This window comes from Cetorhinus maximus, chromosome 23 (assembly GCF_964194155.1).
Source record: "Cetorhinus maximus chromosome 23, sCetMax3.hap1.1, whole genome shotgun sequence".
Classification (NCBI taxonomy): Eukaryota; Metazoa; Chordata; class Chondrichthyes; order Lamniformes; family Cetorhinidae; genus Cetorhinus; species Cetorhinus maximus.
In genome coordinates, this window is record NC_135901.1 from 27,490,298 (window position 1) to 27,507,863 (window position 17,566).

Consider the following 17,566-nt stretch of genomic DNA (forward strand, 5'->3'; position numbering starts at 1 on the left):
GAGTTCTAGGTTACTGGTACATAAGGACATATGCTTCAGGCAACAGATCAAGCATGGATGTAAACGATTCTCCAGCTCTCTCCTTACCCCTGTCCAACTTGTGGACAGTTCTCACTCAGTATTTATTTCTCCCAAGCCCTTAATTGACCCAATCCAAATGTTTATCTCTGTTCGTTCAATTTTAGTCACTTTTTGACCATGACCAGTGTGTTTAATTCTATACTGATTGTTTTACAGTCAGTTTCTCTCTGGAGTATGTGTCAATGCTTTGATGATGTCAAAATATTGTCTCATTCTCTTGGTCACAACCATTTCATGTCATGTTGTTTGTCAAGTAGCTGTGTATGTTTGGGACCCATTCCTTAGTCCACTTCACAATGAATTTACGCGTCCTATTGTCTTCACATGTAACAAATCACATCTGCACACTCACACCGGTATCCCAATGTCAGGCCACATATTCTGAACTTTCAGTTGCGCTTATCAAAAGATCAAAGTGAGTGTCTGTCTTTGCTTATCTCCCCCTGTTATCATCCTGATATTTCAGGTGGTGTCCAGACTATCAAATGTGGTTTTCTTTCAAATAAAATTCATAGGTGAGGATGTAAATATCTCCCAGAGAAATCTATCAACTTATTCATCTCATCTACACCTCCCTGGCTTTCACTAGAATGTAGGTGGATACCAGATTGATACATTCCACTGATCACCCGGGTGAGTTACTCCAATTCCTTTCCTGACCAATACAATATATTCATCATATCTTTAAAACAGAAATCAAACATTCCCAATTGATTTCAGGCATTAACAGATTGTTTGTTCTTTATTTTAGATGTCAGACTGGGGTTGTTTTCCTTGATTCCGGGAGGTTGAGGGGAGATTTGAAAGAGGTGTACAAGATTATGACAGGTTTAGATAAGGTGGACAAAGAAAAGCTGTTCCCATTCGCTGATGGTACTAGGACAAGGGGGACACAGATTTAAGGCTTTGTGCAAGAGATGCAGGGGGGATGTGAGGAGGAATATTTTTACACAGCCAATGCTAATGACCTGGAACTAGCTGTCTATGAGGGGCAGGGTGGGAAGCAGAGATGATGAACAATTTCAAAAGACAGTTGGATGGACACTTGAGGGAAATAAACTTTCAGTGATTCAGTGATAGAATGGGGGGAATGGGACTGACTGGATTGCTCTACAGAGAACTAGTATGGAATTGATGGGCTGAATAGTCTCCTTATATATCTTAATGATTCCATGATCCAAAGACAGAAAAGTTAGCTGTTCCAGTCTCTCCAACTAACTGAAGTCCTTCATTCCTGGTGCCATTGTCGTAAATCTCCTCTGCACACGCTCAAAAAACTTTACATCTTTCCCAAAGTGTGGGGCCCAGATACAGTCTCTCATTGATGTGAGTGACATGGTGTGTCAGCAATTTGGATGACTGAGGGAATTGCTGCCCCCACACGGTGCAGGTTAACAGCCTCTCCCCAGTGTGCACTCGCTGATGTATCCACAGATGAGCTGAATGAGTGAATCCCTTCCCACACATGTAGCAGGTGAACGGCCTATCTCCAGTGTGGCTATGTTGATGAATTTCCAGCTTTGATGGGGATTTGAATCCCTTCTCACAGTCCCCACATTTCCACAGTTTCTCCATAGTGCGGGTGTCCTTAGTGTGAATTCGCTGATGTGTCAACTGGTGGGACGATCGTGTGAATACCTACCTATGCTCCGAGCAGATAAATAGCCTCTCCTCACTGTGAGCTCGCTGGTATCTCAGCAAGCTGGATAAATAAGCAAATCCCTTCCCACACTGGAGCAGGTGAATGGCCTCTCCCCAGTGTGAGCTCGCTGGTATCTCAGCAGGCCGGATAAATAAGCAAATCTCTTCCCACACTGGAGCAGGTGAATGGCCTCCTCTCCCCAGTGTGAACTCGCTGGTGCATCTGCAGTTTGGACAACTGAATGAATCCTTTCCCACACTCAGAGCAGGTGAATGGCCTCCCTCTGGTGTACAGTCTCTGGTGTTCCTGCAGGTTGGATGAATTTCTAATTCTCTTTATGCAGTGAAAGCAGCTGAACAGTCTCTCCTCAGTGTGAAAACACTGGTGAAACATCAGTTCCCGAGAGCTTTTGAAGCTATTCCCACAGTCAGAACATTTGAAGGGTCTCTCATCGGTGTGAGTGACATGGTGTCTCATCAGGCTGGATGACTGAGTGAATCGTTTCCCACACATGGTGCAGATGAACAGACTCTCCCTGGTGTGAACGCGTTGGTGAATCTCTTCCCAAAATCAGAGCAGGTGAATGGTCTCTCCCCGGTGTGAACTCGCTGGTGTCTCATCAGGTGGGATGAATGAGTGAATCCCTTCCCACACATGGAGCAGGTGAATGGCCTCTCTCCAGTGTGGCTGCGTCGATGAATTTCCAGCTTTGATGGGGATATGAATCCCTTCCCACAGTCCCCACATTTCCACAGTTTCTCCATTGTGTGGGTGTCTTTAGGTCACCCCAGATTCAATGATCAACTGAGCAGTCCACACACACAGCATGTGTACAGTCCCTCCCGTGATGTTTTATCAGGCTGCGTAACTGGTCAAAGCTCTTTCCGCAGTCAGTGCACTGGAACACACTCACTCAGATGTGTCTGTCTCAGTGCATTTCCGATAACACTGATTTCAAAACCGTCTGAAGCAGACAGAACAGACAAACATTTCTCTAGATTTAAAGGCCATTGATATTCAGCTCCTGATGAATTGAGTGACTCAGTCAGATCTTGATGTGACGTTTGATTTGAGATTTCTGTCTGCAAATCCTCCACTTCTAATATTCTGTAAAAGGAGTTTACAAAAGTCATCACTGTCAGTCCATTATAGAAAATCAGAACAGCTGAATTCAGTTCCTGCAAGTCAACAATTTGCCCCAAGAATGAGAAAAGAAATGGAAAGGGGGAGAAAAGAAAGTGTTTTACTCACAGATGTTGGACACACGAGAAAGTTTTAGCCTGAAGCTCATTGTCCAAATTCCGCATTGTGACGTCCAAAATGGAACCCTGCCTGAATCAGCCAATAGGAATCACTCTGCTCCGCGGTGACGTCCTCGGGTTCCAGTCCGCAGGCCCGGCGCGCGGACACGGGAGGCGCGCGGACGGGAGGCGCGCGGACACGGGAGCCCCGCTCCCACCCATTATTCCCGCTCCCTGCCTCCGCCTCCTCGAGCCAAGGTTTCCAGGCAACCGGCTAACGGCTCCGGCCAGAGCGAGAAGACGCTCGGTGAACTCGGGAGAGGGGAAGCTGCGCATGTGCGGGGGAGAGCCCACCCCTTCCCTTCATACTGAGGAAGTGACCAATGAGGAGAATTGGAAGACCGGAAGGACTCTGGTCCTCCAGCCAATCAGAGCGCGTGCGTTGTGTGACTGAAGATTGAGCTGCGCACAGACTAAAACTTCCATCTGTGTCCAACATCTGTGAGTAAAACACTTTCTTTTCTCCCCCTTTCCATTTCTTTTCTCATTCTGGGGGGAAATTGTTGACTTGCAGGAACTGAAGGGAAAGGAAGTGAATCCAGGGAGGTTGCAGACTCTGGAAAGGTTGGCCCAGGTCTCTCTCTCTTAAAGACATTGACATCCTTTGCTCCCTCAGCTTGACACATTTATTTGTCTGGCTAAAAGGATGGTCCCTTTCCTAATGTTTACAATTAAAAGGGTGGTTTCCCCAGGAGATGACTGACATTTAATGGGACAGTAAATTAATATAGGACAGAGATATGTCTAATGTTGTGACAGGGAACAGTTTAGATATATTATTTGTAGTCCTGTAATTAAATTCATGTATTATCCTTTCCAGTCTTGTAATGTAGGACTGTAGCTGTGTAAAGATTTCCAGTCATAGGGTCATTACGGCACAGAAGGAGTTCATTCGGCAACTCAAGTCCATGCTGACTCTCTGTAGAAGAATCCATTCAGTCCCATTCCCCTTCAATATCCCTGTTCCCCTGCAAGTATATTTCCATCAAGTGTCCGTCGAATTTCATGCTGAGCACAATGATCATCTTCAGTTCCACCATCCTCAGACTCATTGAATTCCAGGTCATGATCACTGACTCCTAAATACATTTCTTTCTTGCATCCCCCCATACCTCTAATCATGCAATACATATCATATAATATTATATTACAACATTTGTACTCCTATAATGTGTTCATGCTTATGGCTCACAGCTCTGTTTGCTGGACTGACAGTGCTGAACATGGATCTGTCAATCAGGATGAATTTGCACCTTCAGGAGAATTGGGAGGTTGTAAATTAGGTACAGCAGAGTGAGATTGGAGGGAGAGTGAGTGGGACAGAGATGTACAGGTTTTGGGGAGCGAGAGAGGAAAGAATGTTTCATAGAAACTAGAATTGTCTATTCTGAATTTCCATCCTGTACTGACAGTGATGACTTTTGTAAACCCCTTTTGCAGGATATTAGAGGAGGAGGAATTGCAGACAGAAATCTCAAACCAAAAATCACATCAAGATCTCACAGTGTCATTCAATTCATCAGGACCTGAACACAATTGACATTTGAATGTGGAGAAACGTTTGTCTGTTCTGTCTGTGGGGAAAGATTCTAAACATTGGTGTGATTGGAAAAGCACCAAGACACACACACCCGAGTGAGTGTGTTCCAGTGCACTGACTGTGGAAAGAGTTTGAACCAGTTACACAGCCTGAAAAAAACATCACACCATTCACAGCGGGGAGAGACTGTACATGTGTTCTGTGCATGTATGAGGCTTCAACTGATTATCAAACACAGAGAGACATAAAGACACCCATACCATGGAGAAAGCATAGAAATGTGGGGACTGTGGGAAGGGATTCCGGAACCCGTCTGTGCTAGAAATTCTCAAACCAAATTCACGTTAGCATCCGCCAGAGTCACTCGATTCATCAGGACCTGAATTTCATCGGCCTTTCAATCTAGAAGGAGAAATGTTTGTCTGTTCTGTCTGCTTCAAAATGTTTCAAACATCAGTGTGATTGGAAAAGCACCGAGACACACACACCCGAGTGAGAGTGTTTCCAGTGCACTGACTGTGGAAAGAGCATTAACAAGTTACACAGACTGAAAAAACATCACCATTCACAAAGGGGAGACACCACACATGTGTTCAGTGTGTGGACAAGGCACCAATTGATCAACAGACATTGAGATACACAAGGGCACGCACACCATGGAGAAACTGTGGAAATGTGGGGACGGTGGGAAGGGATTCCAAACCACATCTGTGCTGGAAACTCATCAACACATTCACACCGGGGAGAGGCCATTCACCTGCCCTGTGTGTGGGAAGGGATTCAGTCATTCCTCACACCTAGTGGCACACCAGATCACTCACACCAGGGAGAGGCCACTCACCTGCTCTATGTGTGGGAAGGGATTCACTCATTCCTCACACCTAGTGGCACACCAGGTCGCTCACAGCAGGGAGAGGCCGCTCACCTGCTCTGTGTGTGGGAAAGGATTTAGTAAGCCATTACACTTACTGGCACACCAGATAGCTCACACCAGGGAGAGGCTGCTCACCTGCTCTGTGTGTGGGAAAGGATTCACTCATTCATCCCACCTATTGGCACACCAGGTAGTTCACACTGGAGAGAGGCTGTTCACCTGCTCTGTGTGTGGGAAGGGATTCACTCAGTCATCCCACCTAGTGACACACCAAGTTGCTCACACCAGGGAGAGGCCCTTCTCCTGCGCTGTGTGTGGAAAGGGATTCACTCAGTCATCCCACCTAGTGGCACACCAGGCAGTTCACACCCGGGAGAGGTCGTTCACCTGCACTGAGTGTGGAAAGGGATTCACTCAGTCTGCGCACCTAGTGGCACACCAGGTAGTTCACACTGAGGAGAGGCCGTTCACCTGCTCTGTTTGTGGGAAGGGATTCACTCAGTCATCCCACCTAGTGGCACACCAGATAGTTCACACCAGGGAGAAGCCATTCATCTGTTCTGAGTGTGGAAAGGGATTCACTCACTCATCCCACCTAGTGGCACACCAGATAGTTCACAGCAGGGAGAAGCCATTCACCTGCTCCGAGTGTGGGAAGGGATTCACTCATTCATCCCACCTAGTGGCACACCAGGTAGTTCACACCAGGGAGAGGCCTTTCGCCTGCTCTGAGTGTGGGAAGGCATTCACTCAGTCATCCCACCTAATGGCACACCAGGTAGTTCACACAGAGGAGAGGCCTTTCACCTGCTCTGAGTGTGGGAAGGGATTCACTCAGTCTGCGCACCTAGTGTCACACCAGGTCGCTCACACCAAGGAGAGGCCATTCTCTTGTTCTGTGTGCGGGAAGGCATTCACTCAGTCTACACACCTAGTGGCACACCAGGTAACTCACACCAGGGAGAAGCCTTTCACCTGTTCTGTGTGTGGGAAGGGATTCACTCAGTCATCCCACCTAGTGGCACACCAGGTAGTTCACACCGGGGAAAGGCCGTTCAGCTGCTCTGAGTGTGGGAAGGGATTCACTCAGTCATCCCACCTAGTGGCACACCAGGTAGTTCACACCGGGGAGAGGCCGTTCACCTGCTCTGAGTGTGGGAAAGGATTCACTCAGTCATCCCACCTAGTGGCACACCAGGTCGTTCACATCAGGGAGAGGCCGTTCACCTGCTCTGAGTGTGGGAAGGGATTCACTCAGTCATCCCATCTAGTCGCACACCAGGTAGTTCACACCGGGGAGAGGCCGTTCACCTGCTCTGTATGTGGGAAGGGATTCACTCAGTTATCCCATCTGCTGACACACCAACAAGTTCACATTGGAAAAGATCATTCACCCGCTCTCGATGTGGGAAGGATTCACTCGGTCGTCCCATCTGCAGACACACCGGCAAGTTCACACTGGAGAGAGGCCCTTCATTTGCTCCATGTGTGGGAAGGGATTCGCTCTTTCATCCTACCTGCTGACACATCAACAGGGTCACACCGGGGTGAGACCGTTTGCCTGCTCTGAGTGTAGGAAGGGATTCACTCGGTTAATTCTTTCGAGTTATCAACAGTGATAGATTGCAACTCTTTCGAGTACAATCACAGTTCTTGGTTCCCGGGAGTGGGACATGAACCCACAACCCTCTGATTCAAAGGCGAGGGTGCCTGCTCGGACTGTGAGAGTTAATTGTGTCAATTGAGGTAAAATATGTACAGGTGCAGGACATTTATTGGATGGTTACTTGAGCACATATAAAGAGACACTACTAAAACATAGTCGGGTGTATTCAGGAGGTATATACCTGTAATGTTTCACACTGTGAATAAATCTACACCAAGCAAAGACTGGCTCCAGTTTCTTCCTTCACCATCAGGCTGTCAGGATTATAACATGGTAACAGAGAATGCTTGTCTAATGTTGGAGGTTGGAAACTAAAGGAAAATAAAATTTCAGACAGAAGCTGACAATCCGAGTAGCTTTTGTGAGAAATGGCTGAAAACAAGTGGAAATTGTCAGGGAATTGCTCTGAAGAAGGATCATACGGACTCGAAACGTTAACTCTGTTTCTCTCTCCACAGATGCTGCTAGACATGCTGAGCTTTTCCAACCCTTTCTGTTTTTGTGTCAGATTTCCAGCATCTGCAGTAATTTGCTTTTATATTATGGAAATTGTCAGGGTCTGATTACCCGCCAATGCTCTCGGAGTCTGAGCCACACGACCAGTGGAAGAATGAAGTGGAGATGTGGACACGGGTTACGTCCCTACCAAGGAGGAAACAAGGTCTGATCTTGGCATTGTCACTTCCCAACAAAAGTAAAATCAGAAGCAAAGTATTTAGTGAGCTGGATGCCCGTCAATTGGATACTGAAGAAGGTTTGGATCTTCTATTCGGGTTCATTGACGAGATTTACAAGAAAGATGATCTATTGGATGCCTATGAAGCATAGATGGACTTTGACAGGTTTCGAATGAGGGTGAAAACAAACATCTTTAGCAGATCTGGATATCACAACAAGAGACAGGATTGGAACAGCACTAATAGGTGAATGAACCCCAGGAATGACCAAGGAACAATTAACAGGTGTTTCAAGTCAGACTCAAAATATCATTATGTGATGAACTGCCCAAAGTGGAAAATCAGGGTCTTCGAAGTGACACATGATACAGAGAATTTTGAGGCTGAAGATAATGATGATGATCACTCTGAAGGAATTGTACTAGTCACGAGGAGCTTTGGTCCAGTGATGATTGTGTTCATCACAGACTCATTCAACTGTGCTGTGTTAGACAGTGGCTGCACCTCGACAGTATGTGGATCAGTTGGTGAAAATGTTATCCAGATTCACCTCATAATGAGGATTGACATAAGGAGTATGAAAGTTTGTCTTGTCTTTGGTGATGTGAACACATTGACGTCACTAAAAAGAGTGGGGATTTTTGCAAAATAGCTGGAGTCAGCCACTTTATCAGGACTGGTGTACTCTCTAGTGTGATACCCTTACTGTTGAGTAATCCTTCCACAAAAAAGGCACAAATGCAACTGGACATGAAGCAAGATAAGGCAACTGTTTTGGAAAGTCAGTGGATCTGCAGTTTACTCAATCAGGACATAGTCGTCTCCCCTTAACAATACCTGATGTTTCTAATCAGTGTGTTTGAGAAGGATTAATGGCATCAATGATAAGAATCAGAGAGAAAAAAAACAAATTATTTTAAAACTAAACAGACAATTTGCTCACTCTTCCTGTCAAAGATAACAAATCCTGCTAAAAGATGCAGGGGTGGTTGGTGAAGAGTATACGAGGCTCATAGAGGAGATTAGAGCAAAGTGTGAAATGTGTAAAAAGTATGGGAGGATGCTGTCACATCCTATTGTAAACCTTCCCTTGGCACGTGACTTTAACCAGGTAGTTGCCATGGATCTAAAGGGATGCGACAAAGACAGAAATATTTTCATTCTACACTTTATAGACATGTTAACCGATTTAGTGTTTCTCCAATAATACACGGCAAGGGCAAAAGGGAGATTATCGACCAAGTCATGGAGAAATGGATAGGGACTGGACCTGCGTCACCAGCTGAGTTTCTGAAGGATAATGGAGGGGAAATTTGCTAATGACGAGTTTAGAGACGTGTGTGAAAACATGAACATTATGGTCATGAACACTGCAGCTGAAAATCCTTTCAGCAATGGACTCTGTGAAAGGAATCACGCTGTGATCGATGAAATGCTGCAGAAAATCTTAGCTGATCAGTCAAACTGCAAGTTGACAACTGCACTGACATGGATGATTCATGTAAAGAATTCACTCCAGATGGTTGGAGGGAAAAGTCCATTTCGATTGGTCTACAGGAGAAATCCTAAATTACCCTCTGTGCTGGGCGATAGCCCTCCTGCTTTGGAAGGGACTACAATTAGTTCCATTTCTAGTCATCAATTATTGGATTGTTTCATAAAAAGAAGTGCTCGAGCTGAGAAATTACTGGGGATCCTAGAAGAGGGATGTCTTAAAATGTAATAATTCTTTGTGCAAAATAAGGAAAATCATATTTTGTCCTCTTTGGTTTGTTTTGAAATATTGTTTGTGCCAATTGTTACAATCCCGGTAAAGACCGTTAACGTTTAAAGAGAAATTCAAACACCCAGTGATAACTGAAAGAATTACACCACATTTACAAACAAAACCAAAATTTACTGTATATATAAAACAAAAGAATATTAAAAACCAGCACTACGAACTTAACATTATAGATTATAAAGATTTATGCTTTAAACCCAGTTCTACTTTTTAACTTCTCCATAAGAGAACTTATATTTACAATATCTTGAAGGTTCATTCGTTTCTGTTCCTGGGACCATCCCAAAGGGATGTCAAAGCTCTCCAGAATTCACTTTAATTCTCCTCAATATCCCAGCTATTCTCCAAGCTCCAAGACTTTATGGGGGTTCTTCCATCGGCTTTAGGCTAAGAAACACTGCAACTTTCCTTTAAGGCCTCAAAGCTGTGGACTTCTCAGTTCAAGCGGAAGTTTCACGACCTTCTTGCTGAGGGATTTAAACATGAGGAACACGCTGATTCCTAATGACCCTCTTGGCTTCTCGTCCCACAGCTGGTTCACAGCTCCTGGTCCCACACTTCCTGCTGACTGACCAAGCTGCCCGCAGGCTGCTGACTGAAACTGCCTTCAGTGAGAAAATAAAAAGAAAAATCCACAATGGATCATCCATTGTTTAAGTGTTCTCACTATTGACACTGACCTTACTGAATAAACAAAGATCACATTTTAACTGTAATTAGCCCAGGCTTCTTTGATTTGGATTTCCATCAGAGTTGTTTTCAACAGTTTCTCAACCCAGAGTTTCCATCGAGCTACATTTCAATCCCCAAACTAAAAGTTATTTTTGAAACCGCATGAATTATGAACTTAGATATTCGCAGCAGCCAGCATGATGGGCCGAATGGCCTCCTTCTATGCTCTATGAGCCTCGTATACATTGAAAGGTAGGGGATCATCACATATTAAATGAAGCAGTGCCTCCTCTTCTCTGAATGTTTAGTTTAACACCTATATCTCCCCTTAACATTCTCTGAAGTGGCAGAAGGAATTTAATACAGAGAAGACTGAGGCGATGTGATTTAGCAGTGGGGATAGGGAGAGGAAATATAGATGTAAATAGAACAGTTCTAAAGAGTGAGCAGGGGGTTCATGTGCAGAGGTCATTGAAGGTGGCAGGACAGAGTGAGAGAGGAATTAGCAAAGCAAATGGGACCTTGAGCTTTAGAAATAGAGGGATTGAGAACAAAAGCAGGGAAGTTTTGCTGAACATTTATAAAGCTCTGGTTAGGCCACAACTAGAGTATTGAGTCCAGTTCTGGTCACCACACTTTAGGAAGGATGTGAGGGTCCCTGAGAGGGTGGAGAGAAGGTTTACCAGAATGGTTCCAGGGATGAGGGATTTTAACCACAAGGTTAGGTTGGAGAAGCTGGGGTTGTTCTCCTTGGAGCAAAGGAAGTTGAGGGGAGATTTGATAGAGGTGTACAAGATTATGACAGGTTTAGATAAGGTGGACAAAGAAAAGCTGTTCCCATTCACTGATGGTACAAGGATGAGGCGGACACAGATTTAAAGTTTTGTACAGCAGATATATCTACATCACTATGGGTATATCCTCACTGTCGCTGGGTCAAATCCTGGAATTCCTCCCCAACAGCACTGTGGGCGTACCTACACCACATGGACTGCAGCGGTTCAAGAAAGCAGTTCACCACCACCTTCTCAAGGGCAATTGGGGATGGGCAATAAATGCTGGCCCAGCCAATGACACCCACACCCTATGAAAGAATGAAAATGTAAAGATATGGGGGGGATTTGAGGAGGAACGTTTTTACACAGTGAGTGGTGATGACCGGGAATTCGCTGTCTGCGAGGTGGGTGGAAGCACAGACAGTGAACGGTTTCGAAAGGAAATTGGATTGGCACTTGAGGGAAATAAATTTTCAGGGGGACAGGGATAGAACGAGGCCATGGGACTAACTGGTTTGCTCTGCAGTGAGCCGTCATGAACACGATGGGCTGAATGGACTCCTCTACTCTAATGACTCTGTGATCTAAAAAGAACAAATTCAGCTGCTCCAGTCTCTCCAACTAACTGAAGTCCCTCATCCCTGGTGCCATTCTCGTAAATCTCCTCTACACCCTCGTTAGAACTTCACATCTTTCCTAAAGTGTGGGGCCCAGATATGGGGTTCCATTCTCGAGGGATAGAATTGAAAAGCAGGGAGGTTATGTTCAACTTTTTTTGAACCATGGTTAGACTACACTGGGAGTACTGTCAACATCTGTGATCTCCATTTAGAAAAAGGAAATAGAGGCACTGGAGAAGGGGCAACAAAGATTCACAAGAATAGTACCAGAAATGAGAGCATTTAACCCTCAGGAAAGGCTGGGGCTGCTTTTCTCTAGAAAAGAGAAGACTGAAGGGTGACCTGATGGAAGTCTTTAAGATGATGAAGGGGTTCGATAATCCAATCGGGATTTCATGGGAAACCTCTTTACCCAGCGAGTGGTGAGAATGTGGGACTCGCTACCACAGGTTGAGGTGAAGAGCATGAATACTTTTTAGGGGAAGCTAGATACATACATGAGGGAGAAGGGAATAGAAGGATATGCTGATGGGGGGAGATGAAGAGGGATTTGTGGAGGCTCATGTGGAGCATAAATACTGACGTAGACCAATTGAGCCGACTGGCCTGGCCCTGTGCAGTAGACTCAATGGAACAGAGACAAATGTATTCATTTTAGATCTACCTGTAGTGGTAGGAAAAAACACTATTTGCTGTCCAGGATAAAATAAATGTACTTCACCAGCTTTTGTGGAAGTTTTGCTCTGTGTGAAGCTCAATCTTCATTCACACGAAGCCGGCTCTCTGATTGGCTGGAGGACCAGAGTCCTTCCGGTCCTCCAACTCTTCCCATTGGTCAATCCCTCAGCATGATGGGAAGGGCGGGCTCTCCCGAGTTCTCGGAGGATCTTCTCTCTCTCGCCGCAGCCGTCAGCCGGTTGCCTGGAAACCTTGGCTCGAGGAGGGGGAGGGGGAACAATGGTTGGGGGCGGGGCTCCCGTGTCCGCGCGCCTGGCCTGCGGTCTCTCTTCTCTCTCCATTGGTCAATCCCTGTTCGACCAGACGAGGTCGCGGAGCCCAAATTATTTCTGGGTCTGTCATAAACTTCATGAGATAATTTTACTCGTCCCATAGCACTGTAGCGATGTAACATATGTATATATATGCGCACATACACACATATATATATATATATATACACACACACTCATATATATATATATATATACACACACACACATATATATATATACATACACACTCACATATATATATGTACACACACACATATATATATATTCTATATTTCAAGTCACAAAGCAACTAGAATTGTCTGTTCTGAATTTCTAGGTCTCGTGTTGTTGTCGGTCATGTCCACTTGCTCCCTGAATAAAATTCTCCCTCACTCCCCACACCACCATATCTCTAATAAGTCTGACATTATTGAATATTGCACACAATTTTAGTCCAGTAATATAGACAGATATATGGCGAGCAGCCTGCATGAAGATTTTAGGGTCCCTGTGTGCAGGACAGCAAGTGCTGAGCATGGATCTGTCGATCAGCATAAACCGGCACCTTCAGGACAATTGGGAGGGTGAATATCAGGTACACAGAGTGAGAACAGAGGGAGAGTGTGTGGGATGGAGATTTACAACTTCTGGGGAATGAGAAAGAAAATAATGTTCCAGAAAACTCAAATTGTCTGTTCTGAATTTCTACCCTACACTGAATTTTGTAAACTCCTTTTACAGGATATTAGAAGAGGGGAATTTACAGACAGAAATCTCAAACCAAACATCACATCAGAATCTGACAAGTCACTCAATTCATCAAGACCTGAATATCATTGGTCTTTGAATATAGAAGGAGAAATGTTTCCCTGTTCTGTCCACATCAAAAGAATTTAAACATCAGTGTGACTTGAAAAGCATCGAGATGCAGACATCTGAGTGAGTGGGTTCCAGCGCACTAACTGCGGAAAGAGCTTTAATCAGTTACACAGCCCAAAATAAATTGCACCATTCACAGCAGGGAGAGACTGTACACATGTTCTGTGTGTGGACGAGGCTTTGACTGATATTCAAACCTCAATAGTCACAAGGGCACCCACCATGGAGAAACGGTGGAAATATGGGGACCGTGGGACAGGATTCAAAGCCCCGTCAGATCTGGAAACTCATCGACGCATACACACCAGGGAGAGGCCGTTCACCTGCTTTGTGTGTTGAAAGGGATATATTAAGTCATCCAACCTGAAGCTACACCAGCGAGTTCACAGCGCAGAGAGGCCATACACCTGCTCCGTGTTTGGGAAGGGATTCATTGATTCATCCACACTGCAGAAACACCAGCGAGTTCACTCCAGGGAGAGGCCGTTCACCTGCTCTGACTGTGGAAAGGGATTCACTCAGTCATCCCTGCTGCAGATACACCAGCGAGTTCACAATGGAGAGAAGCCATTCTGCTGCTCTGCATGTGGGAAGGGATTCACTGATTCATCCAACTTGCAGAGACACAAGCAAGTTCACACCGGGGAGAAGCCATTCACCTGCTCTGAGTGTGGGAAGGGATTTACTCAGTCAGTACACCTGCAGACACACCAGCGAGTTCACACTGGGGAGAGGCCATTCACCTGCTCTGTGTGTGGGAAGGGATTCACTTGTTCATCGGAGCTGCTGAGACACCATGGCAGTCACACCAATTAGAGATTTTTTAGATATTCTGATTATGGGTGTTAACTGTCTCTGTCTCTATTCAGGTTAAGTAGATATTGATTGGATATTTACATGAGTGTACATGAATAGAGACTTACTGACATAGTGTGGAGTCAGGAGGAATATACCTGTAATGTTTCACTCTGTGAATAAATCTATTCCAATATAATGATTGACTCCACCCTAAGGCTGTCAGGATTAGAACATGGTAACAGAGAAAGCTGTTACTGAAGTTTGAAATTTATAGGAAAGTAAAATTTCAGACAGAAGCTTACAATCCAAGTAGCTTTTGTGAGAAATGGCTGAAAGCAAGTGGAAATTCTCAGGGTCTGATTACTCATGGATGAGGCTGCAACTGATCATTGAATTCACAATGAGGAGAGACTGTTCACCTGATCTGAGGTTGGGAAGGGATTCAGCCATTCATGCACCCGGCTGAGACACCAGCGAGTTTCTACCACTGCAGGTAGATCTAAAAGAAATACATTTGTCTCTGTTCCATTGAGTCTACAGCACAGGGCCAGGCCAGTCAGCTCAGTTGATCTATGTCAGTACTTCAGCTCCACATGAAACATCACCCACCCCTCTTCATCTCCCCCACCCCCATCAGCATATTTGTCTATTCCTTTCTCCCTCATGTGTGTATCTAACTTCCCCTTAAATGTATTCAAGCAGCCCAGCCTTTCCTAAGGGTTAAATGCTCTCAGTTCTGATATTATTCTTGTGAATCTTTGTTGCCCCTTCTCCAGTGGCTCTATTTCCTCTTTCTAAAAGAGATCACAAATGTTGACAGTACTCCCAGCGTAGGCTAATCATGGTTCGGAGCAAGTTGAACATAACCTCCCTGCTTTTCAAATCTATCTTTCCCTCTAGATTGGAACCCGATATCTGGGCCCCACACTTTAAGAAAGATGTGAAGTTCTTAGAGAGACTGGAGAGAGGATTTATGAGAATGGCACCAGGAATGAGGGGTTTAGTTAATGGAGTAACTGAAATTTCTCTCTGTAGATCACAGAGTCATTAGGGTAGGGAATGGGGCCATTCAGCCCATTGAGTTCATGCCGGCTCCCTGTAGAGCAAACCAGTCAATCCCATTGCCCTGTTCTATCCCCGTATCCCTGGAGGTTTATTTCTCTCAAGTGCCCATCCAATCTCGTTTCAAAAACATTCCATCATCTCTGCTTCTACCACATTCATAGGAAGTGGGTTCCAGGTCATTACCACTCACTTTAACTGCACACGAGGCTCATAGAACACAGAAGGAGGCTATTTGGCCCATCTTGCCCATGCTGGCTCTTTGAAAGAGCTATCCAATTCATCCTATTGTCCTATAGTTTTATTTTTCTTTCAAGGATCTATCCTGTTCCCTTTTCAAAGATAGATTCAAATCTGCTCCTCGCACCATTTTCAGGCAGTGCATTCCACATCACAACAATTCGCTGTGTTTTCATACAAATAATTCAGGATATAACTGTGTTTTGATTTTCACAGAGTATTCAAAATGGCATCAAAGACATGGTTATTACACAAAATTAAAGCTCATCTTTATCAATGACTTTGATGAAGGGGCTGAGTTTAAATATCCAAGTATGCGGACAATTATAAATAAATTGCATTTCTATAGCACCTCTCATGACCACAGGACCTCCTAAAATGTTTTACAGTCAACAAAGAACATTTGAAGTATAGTCACAGTTGTAATGTAGGAAACTGTACGTAGGCCTGGGTAATCAAATTTACTTTTAAAATTCAATCACTTTCATACCATATTCACTGTTATGAGTAACAAGGTCAAGGAAGCCATTTTAAACCCTAACATGTGGCTTGCTGCAGCCATTTCACATTCTGTAACTTTATTAACTATATATTGATTTCGTATTGAAAGGCAGTCATGAAACAAATGATTATTCAGTAATGAACCTTGCAATGTAAGAGATAATGACTTTGTAAAGGCTGGATCTTTATTTTAAAAATTAACACTGTATAAACCGAAACGTTTCTCGACACTACAGAGCTAGCAGTAATTGTTTAAACAAAGACATTCTTTTCTAATTTTGATAAGGACTTCATATTCTGTCAAAGTCCAGCTCAAGAATAAAGCTCATTTTTCAATATAATAAAAATCAGTAAGAAAGAAAGCTATTGTCTTCCACAAGCTGTCTTTTTGAACCAATATATCTTGTATCAACCAAATGTGTTAATTCAAGATTACTGTATTAATTAGCTACCAGTCGGTAACAGATGATTAAGTAGTGAGCCTTAACCGAGTTACAATTATTAATCAGTAATTATAGTAAAAGACTGAATTTCATTTTCTGTAAAAATGTAAACCCTTAATTGCTGTGTATGTAAAGAATGTGCAATGATGATAAATGTACCGGCAAGAGAGACCTTCAGGCTCTGATTAGCCTCAACATTTGAAATTGTATGAATGAGGGATTGTATAGAATCAGATAAAGGGATAGTATGAAACAGTTCTATTGTCTTCCTGTCTAAGATAATGAGAGAAGGTGGTGTAAGTAATTGGGGATCCAATTAAATTAATCTAGTAACCAAATTGACCAATTGTCATTTTACAACTGGTCCAACTCTGATGTCAGGTCATGGTCACTTTGGGGATAAAAGTCGAGATTCTAAAGGTCTTCCTTGCTAGCCAAGTACTGAAGACTCCTGAGGTCGAGTACCAAGGAAATTACTGTCGAAGATGGAGCCAGACTCCTGAGGCCGAATTCCTCAAGAATTGCTGTCAAAGAAGGAGCCAGAGAGGGTTACACTTCTACAGACTGATCACTCACATGAAGTTGTAAAAGTCAATGTTTTGTCCGAACCATAAGTGAATTTATTAAATGGCAAGTTGGGGATGGCGGAAATCAGTTAAGTTACAAATAACAGGATTATGTAATATAAATGTAAAATTTAAAAATTTGCATTTATATAGTGTCTTCCATGACCACAATATATTCCAAAGTGCCTTACAGCCAATGAAATACTTTTGAAGTGCAGTCACTGTTGTAATTTCGGAAATGCAGCAGCATTTACACACAGCAAGATCCCAAATACAGCAATGTGGCCAAGACCAGATGATCTGTTTTTAGTGATGTTGATTGATAAATTTTCACTCAGACACTGGGGATAACTCTTCTTCAAAAGCTCTTCTTCAAAATAGTGGCTCCGGGAAGTTCTAAGTCCACCTGAAGCAGCAGACAGGGCCGTTGGGTTAAAGGACAGCAGTTCTGAC

The 17,566-nt window shown here is 44.1% G+C and overlaps 3 protein-coding genes across 3 annotated transcripts in view; 2 read left to right on the forward strand and 1 right to left on the reverse strand.

The window, feature by feature from the left end:
* The window catches only part of LOC144697932 (uncharacterized), a 273,791-nt gene that overhangs the window by 201,023 nt on the left and 55,202 nt on the right, over nt 1–17,566 (forward strand). Inside the window, exons 2-4 of the mRNA XM_078569892.1 lie at nt 4,465–7,001; nt 8,127–8,292; nt 14,041–14,132. Of these exons, the coding sequence (XP_078426018.1) occupies nt 5,221–7,001; nt 8,127–8,292; nt 14,041–14,132 (2,039 nt within the window). The 5' untranslated portion in view covers nt 4,465–5,220. The remainder of the gene's footprint in view (nt 1–4,464; nt 7,002–8,126; nt 8,293–14,040; nt 14,133–17,566) is intronic.
* LOC144697160 (uncharacterized) overlaps nt 1–17,566 on the reverse strand; it is a 176,133-nt gene that overhangs the window by 153,211 nt on the left and 5,356 nt on the right. The window lies entirely within an intron of this gene.
* LOC144697248 (uncharacterized) overlaps nt 1–17,566 on the forward strand; it is a 420,900-nt gene that overhangs the window by 26,972 nt on the left and 376,362 nt on the right. The window lies entirely within an intron of this gene.